This window comes from Lactuca saligna, chromosome 1, assembly GCF_052625555.1.
Source record: "Lactuca saligna cultivar CGN05327 chromosome 1, ASM5262555v1, whole genome shotgun sequence".
Lineage (NCBI taxonomy): Eukaryota > Viridiplantae > Streptophyta > Magnoliopsida > Asterales > Asteraceae > Lactuca > Lactuca saligna.
Window position 1 is genome coordinate 129,326,179 of NC_136417.1, and position 17,808 is coordinate 129,343,986.

The 17,808-nt window shown below is 32.4% G+C and overlaps 1 protein-coding gene across 1 annotated transcript; it reads left to right on the forward strand.

The window, feature by feature from the left end:
* Nucleotides 1–5,091: 5,091 nt before the first annotated feature.
* Nucleotides 5,092–6,915, forward strand: LOC145044395 (ras-related protein RABA4d-like). Its single transcript, XM_078993196.1, has 2 exons — nt 5,092–5,551; nt 6,350–6,915. Exons 1-2 carry the CDS (start codon nt 5,325–5,327, stop codon nt 6,795–6,797), a joined length of 675 nt encoding a protein of 224 aa, XP_078849322.1. The 5' UTR covers nt 5,092–5,324; the 3' UTR covers nt 6,798–6,915.
* The last annotated feature ends 10,893 nt before the right edge of the window (nt 6,916–17,808 follow it).

Below are 17,808 nucleotides of genomic sequence, written 5' to 3' on the forward strand. Positions count from 1 at the left end.
ATATATGGGAGGGTTTAATTGAGAAAAAAAAGATTGAGAATGGGAGAATCATTCTCAGTCAATCATTTATTTTTGCCGCAAAAACATCCAACGTACCGGCGGAAATAGGAAACGAATACACATGTGTTTTCAACCAAAACATATTTCCTTAAACTATGCTAATCATTACCTTAATATATACAAAAACATAATTTTTTTTCCATTTTTTATAAATTTTTAGAAGCTATTTTTATCAAAAAATGATCTTAAAAATATACAAAAATTCATGCTTTTTTATTCTCTACAAATAGACATCCATATTGATATAGTTTTAAGATAAAATATATTTTTTTTTTATATTTTCAGTTATTGTTATTCGTAAGTGAATAAAAATGCATCGGGTTTTATTACAGTACATTCACTATTCACTTAGGAATAAAAAAAATATGATTTTTTTTTTTTTACAATTTAAGTATCATTCATATATGAATATAACATATAATAAACATAGTATATTCATATTTTAATATTGGACAATGCATTCACTTTTAAATATTAACATAGTATATTCACTTAAGAATATTAGATGATATATTCATTTATGAGTATTAAATAATATTTCATATGTGAATATTAAATACTATATTCATTTGTGAATATTAGATGATATATTCACTTATGAATATTACAGAGTATATTCACATATGAATATTACAAGGTATATTCACTTGTGAATATATTCACTTATGAATATATTCACTTATGAATATTTGAAGGTATTTTGACAAATATATATAATTTTTATATGTTATTCACATACGAATAACATAAAGACTTGCATATTTGTTTTGTGTTTTTAATAATCATATACTGATTCAGGTGAGAAAACATATTCATATGTGAATATAACGTGGTAATTTAGTTTATGCATTTCATCAAACAGTTGGAGTGCATACAAGTTAACTATTTTAAAAATGTTAAAAACATCAAGTTATCAATTCCAAATCATCATATACTTCCGATTTCGACTTCAGATGCGACATCCTATGTCTGATCGATTTCTCATTTTGATTTTGATTTCTGAAAATCCGATTGGGAACCTGTGAGTATGTAGTGACAAAGAACATGGTTTGACATGCGAAATTAAAGCTTCCACAATTGAACATGGTGATTTGGGTGTTTAGGAGATATATTGAATGTATATAGTGTTTACAAAAAGGATCTAGATCTAGACTACATAATTAACACACACTTACACACTCACTTCTACATCTCTCAAGCACACCTCTACAAGTGATATGAACCCACTATTTATAGAGGTGTTTACATGTCTCTCTCTCTCTCTCTCTCTCTCTCTCACTCACTCTAACTAACAAATGGGTCTAAAGGCTAAAGCACCACATGCAAGTGGGTTTTACAAAAGTCAAACATTTACAAAGTCATGAATGAATAACTTTGCAACCCCAACATTCTCCCCCTCAAAGTTAGGAATTAAAGACCCACTTCAAATCTTCCAAAATCAAGCACTACGCGGTTCGAGCCTCAAAGGTGACACATGTTGAAATAAATTTCAATCTTCAATTCTTCCATGACTCTTCAATTTGGGCTCTAGGATGTGAGACCATACAATCCGAGCAGCAACGAATGATCAAGAGTATTCCAAAGCATAAATAATCACTCAAAAGTTGCGTATAAAAACACACCCCAAAAATCTTCAATAAACCAAACCCATTTCGAATACATCACTTCTGAACTTCCAATTGCATCATCTCATGGCTTCAAAACTTCAAGATCACTTCGGTCTTCAAATCCGCGTAAATACGAAAAATTCAAGTTCGAATTTCCATATAAAACTTCTCCCCCTTTTTCTAATCGAAATTTGATTATAAAACTACAAGGAAAAAGAACGTGCTCTATTTGGAATTTTTCATGTCAAAACTCCCCCTTAACATGTGGCATAAACTTTGTACTTCAATCCGGAAAATCAAAAAATATTCAATTTTTATTGTCGTTCACGGATTGCCTTTGACAAAATTTCTCAAAAATGGGTAGAAATTGTCAATTTCAAAATTCTGCAGTGACCCTTTGCGCCAAAAACAATCAAATATGCAAAACACACTCCCATTTGCGAAACTGGGTAGAATGTGTAAATTCGCACAAACTGCATGGACCAAATTTGAAAATATTCCACTTTCTCAAAATTTTTACCCCAAATGCGAAACTGGGTAAAATTTGCCATCTTGCGAAGACTGCAAGGATGCGAAATAGAAATTCTGCATTTTTGTCATATTATGACCCCATTTTGCGAAGTTGGACCATTTGTATTATTTCATGAAAAGATCAGGGGTCAAATGCGAAACTATTTACTTTCTTCTACATTGAACGAGTGCTTCACATATTCACTCTTCGCATGTGACTGAAACATGAATGCGAATCATGTTTAAGAAAACTTTGCATCTTTATCCCAAGTAACCAAATATGCGAAATTGATTGAGACCCAAATGCGAAACCAATTTTTATACACTTAAATGCGAAGTGAAGTTAGAAACCCAGATGCAAACACAAATTGATTTCACCTATATGCAAACTCAATGAAGATCTAGATGCGAACTCCACTGATTTCAATTGTGATCCCAAAAAAACAGCACACATCAAACACAATCCATAGATGCGAACACTCGATTGTTATACTTTCGCAAAATCAATGTCAACAACTCCAAAATCGAGTTTTCTGAATCAGTTCTTCATTCTCGATCATTCCAACTCGACATCCAAAAGCGAATCCATTCATTAAGTGATGCCATCGACTTTGAGATATCGACCCCAATAACCACAATCTGTGACCATCCGTTTGAAATCTTCAGAATTTGAACTTGCGAACAACATCACGCAATCTCAAAGCAATTCGATTATTACTCCTTTGAAATCGATTCCAACTCAAATATTTCTAAGCCTTCGCACATCAAAATCAAATACATCGACTTTTCTCTGTGTGATTCTTCTTTCAAGTCTCGTTCCAAAATTATCAACCAAAATCGATATCATCCTTTCGAATCTAAAATTGATCAGAACAATATATCGATTCGAACATCACTGATTTCGTCAGAACAAAATCAAACAGTTCTTCATCTTGTCTTCATCTTCCGAAATCGAATTAGAAATCAAAATTCCATTTTCAAACAAAATCAGATTTGTCTACATCAGTTCATCATAGAGTTCTTCAAATCGATTTTGTGGAGAAAATTAAATACGATCAAGAACAAATTGAAATTATCAACGAACAATCGATAATCAAGAACTTATTGAATAATCAATGAATAACTAATATCAAGTTGAAACTGAATCAAAACAATCAAAGATGAAATAATACAATTATACTTCAAGAACAATTTCGATTGTGATCTGAGACATAAGTCTTCGATGGTACAACTGGATAAGCAAACGTACAAGTCGAACCAAGAACATATGATGATGAACGCATATATGTTTGATAGAATTTCGATGAATCTATGGGCTCCACTATTAAAATCAGATTCAATAACATTTGGGCATAAAAAAAATGATGAACCGTACTTGTGATAATAATTTTGGGCTTAATCGACATATTGACTCAACTCGTGAATTCGAAATAGATGCAAACAATTTGTTTACAAATTTGATTTAATGATAGATTCAAATGAACATTGGTAATTTGAAAATCGAAGCTAACAAACAAATAGGATTGGATCGGGACTTGATCAAAAAGAAATTATTGGATCATATCAATGGGGTTTTTTCAAAAAAAAAAAATTGATCCAACGAGTCAAACGATCACAAATCAAGAATGCAATGTATGATTTCAATGAAATTAAGAGAGATCATAGAGAGAGACTCACCAAAATTGTTCAAATTGCGACAAAAATTGCCAAACCGAGAATCGTTCTTCAAAAGTCACGTTGATCGTGAAAACCAAGCTTTGATACCAATTGTAGTGACAAAGAACATGATTTGGCATACAGAATTAAAGCTTGCACAATTGAACATGGTGATTTGGGTGTTTAAGAGATATATTGAATGTATATGGTGTTTACAAAAAGGATCTAGATCTAGACTACATAATTAACACACACTTACACACTCACTTTTACATCTCAAGCACACCTCTACAAGTGGTATGAACCCACTATTTATAGAGGTGTTTACATGTCTCTCTCTCACTGTAACTAACAAATGGATCTAAAGGCTAAAGCACCACATGCAAGTGAGTTTTACAAAAGTCAAACATTTACAAAGTCATGAATGAATAACTTTGCAACCCCAATAGAGTACCGATTCTGAGTCCTTCAATGTTGACTGTGACTGCGAGTCCAGAACTTCGATTCCAATTTCATGAACAACGAAGAAATTCTGTTTTAGTTGAAGAAATCTGGATGATTATTGAAGGTTGGAGGAAAAATTTTGATGATGAACGAACTGTTATCGATATGTATTTGAGATTGAAGGTTATTAACATATTTATAAGTTTGTCACCGTGTTTTTTTATGCTTAGATTAAATGAGTGACTGAGAATGATTCATCCATTCTCAACATTTTTTATTTTTTCTATTGAACCCATATATATATATATATATATATATATATATATATATATATATATATATATATATATATATATATATATATATATATATATATATATATATATATATATGAAAGTAATTTTGTAAAATATAAAAGGATATAAATGAAAGATAAGCTTTAACTAGAAGGAGGTTAAAGATGTAAAAAAAATTTATTAATGTTTGATAAATTTATTGTTAGTGAGATCTGAAAAAAAAATCTCCATATATTCGTTCAAATAATGTAAATTGTAATACGAAAATAATATGCAATTAATATCTAATCCCATCAATTGAGGTATTTAACCCAAGTAAAAAAATGGTTTTTGACCCTTAGTCCTTAGAGTAATTTTGGTTTTTGACCCTTAGAATGATTTTTGACCTCTCTAAATCGGGTGCGAATAACAAAATCTATGCTCGAAAATAAAATAACAAACCATGGTCAACGCAATAGAAACTTGTACCTTCGGGAGAAAAGTAGATCAGTTAAAACAAGGCGGCTTAGATACAAAGCCGTTGGTAGTCTTCTCTCTTGTTTTTCTGCTGTTCGTCGTCTTAATCGCCTTCCATACCAAAACCCTCACACACCAAAGCTCATATCTACTGCGTGCAGCATAATCTACAAACCTTTTGGGTATTGACTAGCGTTTGATCAACTACGGTTGTTGATCTATTTGAATTATACCTAATTTGGGAATTGGAAAACGATATTTCCTAATCTTACTTTGATTCGATTGTTGATGAGATATGGCGAATTACCATGGGGATTTCAACCAAAAGATTGATTATGTGTTTAAGATCGTACTTATTGGGGACTCAGCGGTGGGGAAATCTCAGTTGTTGGCTCGGTTTTCTAGGAATGAGTTCAGTTTAGATTCAAAGGCGACGATTGGTGTTGAGTTCCAGACGAAGACTATGGTCATCGATCACAAGAACGTCAAGGCTCAGATTTGGGATACTGCTGGTCAAGAAAGGTGCTTCGTCTTTCCCTTCTCAGTCTATCTTTTATCTTGATCAATGATGATTGCTTCGCTTGTTAAATACACTTTTGGTTCTTGAATTTCTCTGATGAACTTCTTTTAAGAAAGTAGTAGACTGGTTCCAAAGATATTGACATCTTTTAACACAAAAATATGTTACAACTGTTGAACATTTCTTCTCGTTAGATGACAATTTAGATGAAAGGTCTGGCTATGATGACAACTTATTTCCCAAATGGGTTTCTTTTCACCTTGATATCAACAACCTGAGCCTAAAACGGATTCTGTAATAACACGTCTCACATGATAGAAATTGCGAACTTGTTTTGACTTTTGATGTTTTCAGTTGATCCAGAAGTTATTAGGCTAGTTTATAATTTTGGGTTTAGGGTGTTACCAATTTAGAATGCGTGCCTAAAACATTAAATTCTCTAGATAGCACCTTTACCTGTTAGTTGAGGAAAACTTATGAACATATCCAATTTACTTGCAATTTGTTTCTCTTATTAATACTTTGTACAATGAATATGTATATATATATATATATATATATATATATATATATATATATATATATATATATATATATATATATATATATATATATATATATATATATATATATATATATATATATATATATATATATATTTTCTTATTAAGACAATACAGAAAATTGCATTGTTTTTTAATTAAAGTGAGTAGATTTGTAAGAGTAGAATGTTATATGTTTTGAGTTTTGGAGAGAAAAGAAGAAATGAATGCAAGAAAGTAGATTGTTATTTGTTGCAGATACCGAGCGGTGACAAGCGCGTACTACAGAGGAGCTGTGGGAGCAATGCTGGTGTACGACATAACAAAACGTCAATCATTCGATCACATAGCGAGGTGGCTAGAAGAGTTACGTGGCCATGCAGATAACAACATCATCATCATGCTCATAGGAAACAAATCCGATTTGGATTCACAACGTGATGTGTCCATGGAAGATGCTAAAGAGTTTGCTGAAAGAGAAGGTCTCTTTTTCATGGAAACATCTGCCCTTGAGGCCACAAATGTGGAGCCCGCTTTTCTTACAATCCTTACAGAAATTTATCGAACAGTTAGTAAGAAATCTCTCGTTGCAAATGAGGAAGCTGAGGGGAATTCTGCCCTTCTCAAGGGGACAAATATTCTTGTCCCTGGTCAAGAACAGCCTGTGTATGGAGTAAGCAAGTTTGGGTGTTGTACATCTTCATAGAACATGTATTCAGCTCTTTCTTTTCCATAATAGTTGACTTTTTGATGTCAATGCTGCTACTTTTTCGTGTAAAAAATGGCTGACTTTTAAAGAAACTTATCAACCACGTTACAATTCATTTAGAAATGTTATGGTATCAAATGCGTTACAAAATCGATATAAACTCCAAAATTGGTAATTCTTCGTTTCACCTCAAAGTCTAGTTAACGTGCTTGCTAATTTCTTGATGGTAGATCATATATTCCATGACATGGGAAATTACGAGTTATATTATCTGGTGATATACAGCTGTTTTGATTTTTGCATTTGCTAGCCTTTAGTTTGTGCAATAAAGATCAAATTATCCTTTGTTTAACTATATCAGCTATTGGCCAAAAAAAAATTTATCGACTATAGGCCAACTTTGAATTAATTTTTTTATCGACTATAGAATAACTTTGATTTAATAATCCTTACCATAATTGTTTAGGAAACATTCTAATTTCTTTTAAATAAATGTAGCATATGTAAATATTACAACCACGCTACCCGTAGAATGTAAACGCAAATAAAATAAACTTATTTCTTGATTTAAAATTACTTTTAACTATTAATAGCTAATTAGTTAAGATGCACATCTTTTATAATCATATAATTTCAATAAAATATAGCCATAACAACAAAAAAAACACTATATTTTGTCATTTTTTAGTTTAACTATCAATTTTTAAAAAGTTCCAAAAAAATCATTGATTTTTTTGTAAAATGTTTCAGCATGACCACTATTACCTATTTGAATCTATTTTAACTACGAAAAAATCACTATTTTTTCCAAAAGTTCGGTTTACACACCAATTTATTGGTGGTTAAACCAAACTCTTACAAAAATATAGTGTTTTTTTTTGTACGTATAAAACAGGTTTTAATAGGTTAAAGGTGTTGCGTTGGAATATTTTACCAATAATTGGTGGTTACACCAAACTTTTCAATATATATATCTATATATATATATATATATATATATATATATATATATATATATATATATATATATATATATATATATATATATATATATATATATATATATATATATATAGGTCTTGTGTGAATTTGGTATTTCGATATATATTTATATTTAACATATTACTTTTAAATAATTTTATAAATAAATTTTATTGTAAATTTTATATTACCATTATATTTAAACTTTTAATATTTTTCAATAATTTTAAAACTATCTCTTTTGAAAAAGAATATTATTATAAAAATAATTTTCGAGTATATTTAAGCTTTTTAGTTACATATAAAAATTAGCTTTCGAATATTTTTCTATATTTATTTGGAATTTTGATTAGTGTCTTGAACTCAATACTATATTTGAATACTTAACACTATATGATCTAAAACATGCCAAACATATATGTATTTGACACCAAAGAAGCCTTGCAAGCTGCCCTATATCGCTTTCTGAACCGCTTCCAACCCTTTGACGGTAGATAGACTCGCTTTATTATCTATCACCTGTAAATATAATTAATAAATCAAGAATTTTCGTTTCATCGAATCCATTTATATCATATCATTTCAGAAAGGAAAGAAAAGGAATAGTAACGTACTTTAGCCACTTCTACAAATATCACTTTGTTGTTGGTGGCATAATAGTGTATTTTATGCCAGGAACATACTTCAAATAATGAAAAATCAATTCTAAAATCATTAAGATTGTTTTATTGAAATATATTACATCATATAAAAAAGAAAAAAAGGAACCTCAAATAATCCAACAAAGCAATTGAACCACACAGCTACATTCACATATCCAAAATCTTAAATGGTAGATCCCCTGTTTATCCCAGAATGAATGAGCATTTGGTGGCAACTTCATTTTTTTCATATTTTTTAGCTTAAAAATTATCATTAGGATGACACCTTTTCAACAACTTATTTTGATAGGTTTTTAACCATTAGAACATCTTTTTTACCACTAAAATGTCCACTTGTAAGCTTTGAAATGAAAACACTTAGGGATCGTTTGTTTCGTTTGATTCCTATGGAATTGAAAGGAATTGAAAACTAAAATCCAATATACAACGTGTTTGGCTAACAGAAGGAATGAAATATGATTTCCATAATTACTTTTTAATTCCGTGTATGGAAGATTTCCCATTCATTCCCTGTCTATAAGGAATCCACATTCTGTTAGCTTTTTTTTGTTACACAATTATCCTCCCATATATATGCGGTTCTAGTAAAACAAAATAAACTATGTGATTTTTCATATCTTTTCTACGATTACCTTCTTCTATCGATTATATTTTTCTCCAATCGGTATTTGTCAAAAAAAAAAAAATCATTTATCGATTATATCTTTTCTACAATTACTGCCGTATTTCATCTCTGGCTCATCATTCTTCTACTGCTTTGGTGTATCTATCATCTTCGTTTACAGGTAAACATCTCATGTTCAATTTTTCTGCAATTAACTATGTTCAACCATTTTTTTTTATATATTTGTAATATGTGATTCATCTTTGTCTGATAGAAAATAACATAATTTTTTAACATTTGTGTTGCTTACTACATCTCTAGTTTCTTTGTGTGAAGTATGAACAATTTTCTTTACATGCTATGTACGTTTATTGTCGTCGTATTATAAAATTTATTTTCTAATTCCTTTGTAAAATCAGCAAACTAAACAGAAAACAGATTCCATTCCTTGTCCTCCAAACGCATTTCAGCTTCTAGTACATTCAGATTTCAATTCCTTCAAATTCCAATTCTTTTGATAAATTCCATTCCTTCAAAAAATATTCTGCGAAACAAACGTCACCTTAGGCTTTAAGATGACAATTTTATGGTTAAAAATGGTAGTTTTGTAATCCTTAAAACGCCAGTTTTTTTTTTTTTTTTTTTTATTTTTTTTTTATTTTTTATGTTTTACAATAGAAAAATATTGCTATTAATACGCAAATGAATGGAAGTAGCACATGACACACACACAACACACACAAGTACAACAAAAAGTACATTGTTATTTCTATCTACTGTTAAAAAATGCATTACTATTTGTATACAATTTTTTGAAAGTTTGTTGCTATGAAGAGTGGAAGTTTACCCATGAGATCAATCTACCTACATTTCTTTATCAACTGAAGACTCTAATCAAGTTTAAATTTGGTAAATATTAAATAATGCACGTTTAAAAGTTAACAAATGAAGGAAAAAAAAATTACATTTTAAGGAACCGAAGTTGATGTGCCTCACTTCTGTAACTAAGGAAATTGTCATTCCCCAAAGTCCATCTCCAATCAGTTGTTGCCTTGTCGTTGCAGGTAATGAATATAACGATGGTTTACCATCTTCATCAAAAGCATAATAAGTTCAAGTTGGTTTCCCCTAATAAGTGCAAGAATACCAACATATAGACATGAAGAATTGTTATATTTGTGAGTAATTAAAAAAAAATTGAAGTCTTTTGTGACAAACAATATCAACTTTACTATCTAAACTCCTAAGCCATAATGTGATATCCTGTTAAAAATTTGCCACTAAATCAAAATAAAATTGTTTTCAAAAGTCAAAGTTAAAAACTTCTTAAACCTATTTCTTGTAAGAAAAAGGGACAATGCACGTAATCGATCGAGCTTAAGTAAGTGTTTTCCCCAATATGTTAGCCATGTTATATTGATATTTGGAATGTGATAGTCAGATGGATTTTTCTCTGTGTATGCTTTAAAAATTATATACGGTTAGGATCTTATAGCCTTAGAATAATTAATTTGGCCTTATTTCATGTTCCTTTTCTGGTTGTGGTCCCAGGGGTAGAGTTTGCTATTCGATAGTCTATTTGATCCTATTCTGTGTATAATTTGCATGCATAAGGGCAACCTATTATGATTGATTTGAGTTCTGGTTTGTTGGGAATGTAGCAAATCTTAGGAAAGCATAGGACATGTACCCTTATAGCCTTAGAATAATTAATGTGGCCTTATTTCATGTTCCTTGTCTGGTTGTGGTCCTAGGGGTACAGTCTGTTATTTGACAGTCTATTTGATCCTATTCGGTGTATAATTTGCATGCATAAGGGCAACCTATAATGATTGATTTGAGTTCTGGTTTGTTGGGAATGTAGCAAATCTTAGGGTAACCTAGGATTTCAGTTATGCGATAGTTGTGAGATATGTTTTGTTCTGGGTTGAGTTAGGGTTACCAGGTAGAGCCTTGGGGAAGGTACAGGTAGGCGTGGAAGGTAGTATTAGGCCCGTACTACTGAGAGCACATGACATGTACCTGAACCAATGCTAATGAAACTTGGTCTACATGCAGTTTCTCTAAGTCGGCAGCAGTGAGAGGTGCCTGATGCTACTCATCTTGGCCCAAAAGAGTTGCAACAACATCTCTTACAGTTTTTCAAATAGGAACATGTGGGCCTTCTATCAAAGATCTCAAATTTTTTTCACCTTTTTCCTTACCAAGTAAGAACCTTTCCATTCTGACTTTCGAGTAATCATACTCTTCAACAACTAGTAATGGGGCACGACAAGGGCAACCCATGTTGTTTGCTATTTTCATTGAATACATTTGTTGATAATTAAGAGAAGCAATTAAAGCTAAGATGTTAGAGCAGAAGTGGTATACAGAAGAGCTTTTATCCTAAATATAGAAATAACTGAAATACCAAGGTAATTTCAAGTCAACTATAATATGATATTATGGATTCAAAGGACAACCACTCAAGCTCTGATACCAATTGTGAATGTAAGTAAACGATGCACAAGGACAAGGTTTGAAAACTCAAACCTTGACTTAATCTTTAAGATCAATGTATGCTCTTAATTAGTTGTTCCATTCGAATCTGGTAATACCAGTTAAGACTTGAATGAAGTATTCAACAAAGTACACAATATTAAATGAAGATCTGGGAGTATAATCAATGTAAAGACAATAAATGAACATTAAGAATGTTTTTTTTACCATGGAAAGGATTAAAAATAACAAATAGTAACAAATCCATTTAGCGTCTTGTGATGTTCATATCTGACTGGATCTGGGTTAGATATGGTTCACAAAGAGACAAATCAAAATTATTATAAGTAATAATAGATATTTCCTACTGAATGATGCTTCGTCTTGGTGGATCGTTGGTAGCCATGTAGCAATAGTTTGGCTCAGAATCTTCATCATCTCCTTCTGATCCAGATGCACAGTAGCCTTCATCATTTGATGGTTTGTCTAGCCATAAGACACATGTTTCTCCCAGTACTCACATCATCTTCATCTCCAGATGACCAATATCCTTTGACATCTCTTGACACAGTGATAACAAATGCTTTCTCACTATCAGCCATTGCCTACGCTCGACATGCATAATATGTAGAGTCGTTGATCTTGGGTTTTTGTGGCACTTTAGCCAGACAGTCTTTGGCGTTGTGATTTGCATGACCACACTTGTGACAAACGATCTTAGGTTTGTCAGACTTCGGAGTCTTGTGATGTTCTGAGGTATGGTTTGGTGTAGAGATGTTGGGTTTATAAGCAGGTTGATTTTTAAAGGTTTGGGAAATGGTTGTGGATTACTTCGATGAGGAGTTTGGAGATGGTTGTGATATGGTTTGTAAGAGGGATTAAAAGGAAGCTTATATTTCATGGAAAGTAAGTCAAACTCTTGTTGAAAACCGAGTTCGGAGTTCATTGATTAAGGGTCGAGGTTTCCATCAAACTGATAGTGTGGACTAGAAGGGGCAAGTAAAGTATGTGAAGAGGGTTGAACAGGAGGGATAATAGCTGTGAAAGGGTTCGAAATAGAGGGGTTTGGGACGTTAGGATCAAAAGAACTAATAGGAGCAAATGGACCTCCTGAGAGTTCTCTCAATGTTTGAGTAACATTCAATTCATATCCTTAAAGTTCATTAAACAGTTGGTAAGGCTTTAGCTTCTTCAGAGATCCATTACTCTGAAAACACGATTTCACAATCCCCATCCTTTACGAAGACTATTGGTGAAGTTGAGATTGTATTCCAATGGAGTTCGAACAATCCCATGAGCTGTCATGTTGTTGATGACGATTCGGTATCTGTTGGAAGCCGAGGCAACAGACTCACTGGAAGTTGTAGTGAAAGTATCTAACTTGTTTACGATCGAGGTCAATCACTTATCCTTTATATTTCCTAATCCCTCGAACAGGTATTAGAGAGTGTCCCAAATCTCTTAGCAGACTTGCACAACTTAATATGCTTGATGAGAAGAGGAGGAACACCAGATACCATCTCTTAAAATGAAACTTGGTCTGCATGTAGTTTCTCTAAGTCGGTAGTGGTTAGAGGTGCCTAGCGTTATTCATCTTGGCCCAAAAGAGTTGCAGAAGCATCTCATACAGTTTGTCTAATTGGAACATGTGGGCCTTTTTTCAAAGATCTCCAAATTTCTTCAACTTTTTCCTTACCAAGTAAGAACCTTTCCGTTCTGACTTTCTAGTAATCATACTCTACAACAACTAGCAATGGGGCATGACAAGGGCAACCCACATTGTTTGTTGTTTTCATTGAATACATTTATTGATAATTAGGAGAAGCCATTGATGTTAAGATATTAGAGTAGAAGTGGTATACAGAAGAACTTTTATTCTGAACACAAAAATGACTGAAATACCAAGGTAGTTTCAAGACAACTATAATATGATATTATGGATCCAAAGCACAACCACTCAAGCTATGATACCAATTCTTAATGAAAGTAAACGATGCACAAGGACAAGGTTTGAAAACTCAAACATTGATTTAATCTTTAAGATCAATGTCTGCTCTTAATTAGTTGTTCCAGTCGAATCTAGTAATACCAATTAAGACTTGAATGAAGTATTCAACAAAGTACACAATATTAAATGAAGATTTGGGAGTATAATCAACGTAAAGACAATAAATGAACAAGAAGAATGTTTTTTGAACGATCTTGACTTGAGAGAAAAGTGAAAGAAAGACAGTGGGAATTTTTGTTATCTTTGGAGTAACAATCGTAATATTCTTGTCATTCAAATCACTCCTTAAATAGGCTAAGGAGGAAAGATAAGTCCTATGAAATGTTACATAATGATTAAGACAAGAAACAAGAAATATTCAAACAGATAGACTAATCTCAGATCTTTACATCATCTCGGATTATTCTCCATCTCAGACTCCATCTTTATTTCAGACTTCACTACATCTCGGAAACTACTGACTTCAAATCTTCATAACTTGTGATTGCTTGAGGTTAAATTTCAGGTTCCAATAGTATTGGAGACTCTAAGGAGGGAGAGATTGTATGAAAAGTTCTCGAAGTGTGAGTTCTGGTTGCACGAGGTGCAATTTCTCGGGCAACTTGTCAACTTGAACAATATTCTGGTCGATTCGACCAAGGTCGAGGCTGTGATGAGATAGGAGGTTCTGAGGTCTCCATCTGGGATTCGAAGTTTCCTTAGATTGGTAGGTTAGTATCATAGATTCTTTCAAGTTTTCTTTAAGATAGAGGTTCCTCTGACACGGTTGATGAAGAAGACTATCACTTTTTGTCACACCCCAAAACCGGAACGGCGGAAACATTCGGGGCGGAGGACGTCATGTTTACTATCACAAGATATGCATCATAGTAATAAAAGTAATAAAAAGCATTTTTTAGATAGAAAGTGTTTACAAAGTGTGTGTTCACAAAACATAGAATACATATGTAAATAACAAAACAAGACTTGGAGCTATTATGCTCCATCTTCTGAATTCCCAGCGCGGGTATCTGTCTACTAGTTTCCTGAGAATACAAGTTATTTTGAAAGAGTTGATTAGCAATTAAGTTGGTGAGTTTATAAGATTTTAGTGATGTAAGTAAGTTGTAGAAAGCTTAGTATATTATAGTAAGTTGTAAGTTTTGTTTAGAAAAGTACTCCTGTTCCTCCAGAAAATCCTATATTTCATGCTTTGTTAAAATATAAGTACAAATGACTCTACAATCCTTTCTATGAGTACTAAATGGATACATGTTATATAAAACTCAGAGTAAACAAACAATCGATTGTGGGTATCTTCCCTAAGCCCACAACCAAATAAGGAAGAGGGAATGAGGCGGATGACACACATCCCATTGGTTGTTAGATCCTTGTTGTATATAGCCCTGGTGTAATCACTTGGTACTCATAGAGTTAACTGTAATAGTTCCTATATATTTGATGAAAAGATCCTTTAAGAAAACCCTTATTTCTTATAATAAAAATAGTAACCACGGCGGTTCCTTCTATAGTCACTTAGTTTATACTAGCTATATATAATCTAATATCGAATAGATAGTTAATTGTGTGAATCTGCCCTAAGCCCACAACCAAACAAGGAACAGGAAATGAGGCGGAATACATACATCTAACTATCTATCGGGTATTAATTATATATAACCCTGATGTATAAACTAAGGTATTATAGAAGTAATCATCTAAGGTCCTTTAAGTTATATTGGTTTAATAAAATGGATTAAACCTTTTACAGGTAAGTTTCTAGTTTTATATGCCAAAAGATCTGATTTGAAAGGTATGTTTTGTACTAGAAAACTGTGCATTGAATTAGTGTCCTATGACCTGAACCATACCTGGTAGCCCTTATGATGACTTAATGTATATGGAACATATATATATATATATATATATATATATATATATATATATATATATATATATATAAATAACTAAGATCAAATGGATAATAGGCTAGGTGAATCCACTCTAAGCCCACAACCAAACAAGGAACAGGAAGTGAAGCGGAAAGCACACGTCTATTACCTGTCGGATCCTATTAGTATATATACCTTGATATATACATTAAGGAATCATAAGGTTAGCATTATGGTCCCTTTCTACTAAATTTACTAGACCCGACTGTTCTGATTTTCGTTTGTAAAATGTAAGTTTTCCCTAGTTTATAACTATCTTGACTCGAAAATAGTTTGCATTAACTTTCAAGTGGAACTGTCACTTTATGAAAGTAATGGGCAAGTGAAAGTACTCAGTTATCTTTTAAATTGACATCCTGGCATACTGATTTCCTTTAAACATGTTTGTTTTATTAAGGTCATAATGTGAAGGCTAGTACCCATACTATACACTCTCCCTGTCAAGAGATTTTGGAAACCAAACGCGACTTCCGAAAACCAGTTGCTAGGCCGTGTAATCCTCATTAAAGTTATGTGATCATGTATACCCAATTTAACTATCACCTTTTGTTTAGAACAATGATTTAGTGGTTCATTGGTATAATTAGATCCTATAATTGTTCCATGCTATAGCACCTTAGTATGTTCGTTCTGTTATAGTATCTTAGTATGTTCTTCCTGTTATCGTGTATTGTATCTAGTATGAACTGAAGCTCTAAGTTATGCTGGTACTTTTAAAAGCGGATTTTGGTTAAACTAAAAAGTAACATAACTTTAAAAGAGTTTTTGAAATGTTTTGATCACTTATAAAAGACATAAGAAATCTTTTGAAAGATGTTTATAACAAATATTTACACAATTAACATTGTGTTCAACTTGTATTCCCCCCCCCCCTTAAAAGAATTTACAATAGTTAAAAGATTCATTACGGGGTATGAACTCACCTGATGTGGGTGATTTGAACGAATACGCGTGTAAGGATGAAAAGTTCCCAGAATGAAGTCTCGAGACTAAACGAGTCCTAAATGATATATAATGGCATATAATTGATGGGTTGTGAGCATTCTAACACTTCCTAAGTGTACATGCAACCCTAATAACCTTGGATCTATTTTTGTCTAATTATCATGCAAAGTTGAATTCCAAGGTTATATTCCTATCTAGCATACATGGGGAACAATATTTAACTTGAATGGAAGATAGAAAAACTTACCTTGTTGTTGATTGTGATCCTTGAAACCTTGTGAGCCTAGCACCCCAAGTGTGATGCCTCAAATGCTTCACACAACACCAAATGCAAAGGAGTAACCTTTGAGAGAATCTTACACTTGCAAAAATCGGCCTAGCCCTTACTTGTTCATGTGTATTGCCGATTTTGGTGGAGAATATGATCCTTATATAGTGTTGACACATCTAGGGTTACACCATGTAAACCCTAATGTGTCATGACTCTTCATTTCCATAACCCATGGGTTTGTAACTCCCATGGAGCATCCTATCACACCCCAAAACCGAGAACGACGGAAACGTTTTGGGGCGGAGGACATCATGTAATGTATCACAACAATGTAAAGTAGTAAACAAGCAACAACATCATCCATTGCATTAATAGGATAAGTTTCAAGTACATGTGTGTTCTTTCATAATATACAACAATAAAATGAATAATCAGAAAATAAGACGAGTCTGGACTGCTCCGTCTTCACAAAACCTGGTCGTCGTACCTATCTATTTGCGACCTGAGAATACAAGTTATTTTGAAACCGAGTATCAGCCAAAAAGCTGGTGAACTCATAAGTATTAATGTGTTTTTGATTTGTAAAACTTGTAATGAAAGACTTGATATTGTTCTGAAAGAAAGTTCGTATAAGTGTGGAAATGTTTGTAAGTAATCGAAACTGTTTGGTAAACCCTAGAAATCCCTATGATTCCTATTAGTATAGATGAAATCTTCTACCAAGACCTAGTTGTTTTGAAAGTAGTCTTCTACCAAGACCCAACTGTTTTGAAAGTAGTCTTCTACCAAGACCCGACTGTTCGACAATTATTATTAATATAAGAAATTGTATCCTGTGGTACTAGGATGCTCAAATACAATTCACCTCATTGGTTATGTGGATGAGTCACAAGATAATGGTAATAATATAACTAACTTACGTATTATCCGTTTATACTAGGATAACTAACAGTTTTAACTTTAGACATCCGTAGATGTACATTTACCTCTGTTGCTAACAACTGGGTGTAGGAATAGTTAATCCCTTAAAATATACATGTAATGGTATCAACCGAAGACATCCGTGGATGTGCATTTACCTCTGTAGCTAACAGAGATTCTAGGAATGATTAATCCCGTAAAGTATCC

Excerpts from the sequence above, each read along its gene's own strand:
- LOC145044395 (XM_078993196.1), top strand. The coding sequence starts at position 5,325 with ATGGCGAATTACCATGGGGATTTCAACCAAAAGATTGATTATGTGTTT. Across the intron at positions 5,552-6,349 it reads GATACTGCTGGTCAAGAAAG|ATACCGAGCGGTGACAAGCG; the intron begins GTGCTTCGTCTT and ends TATTTGTTGCAG.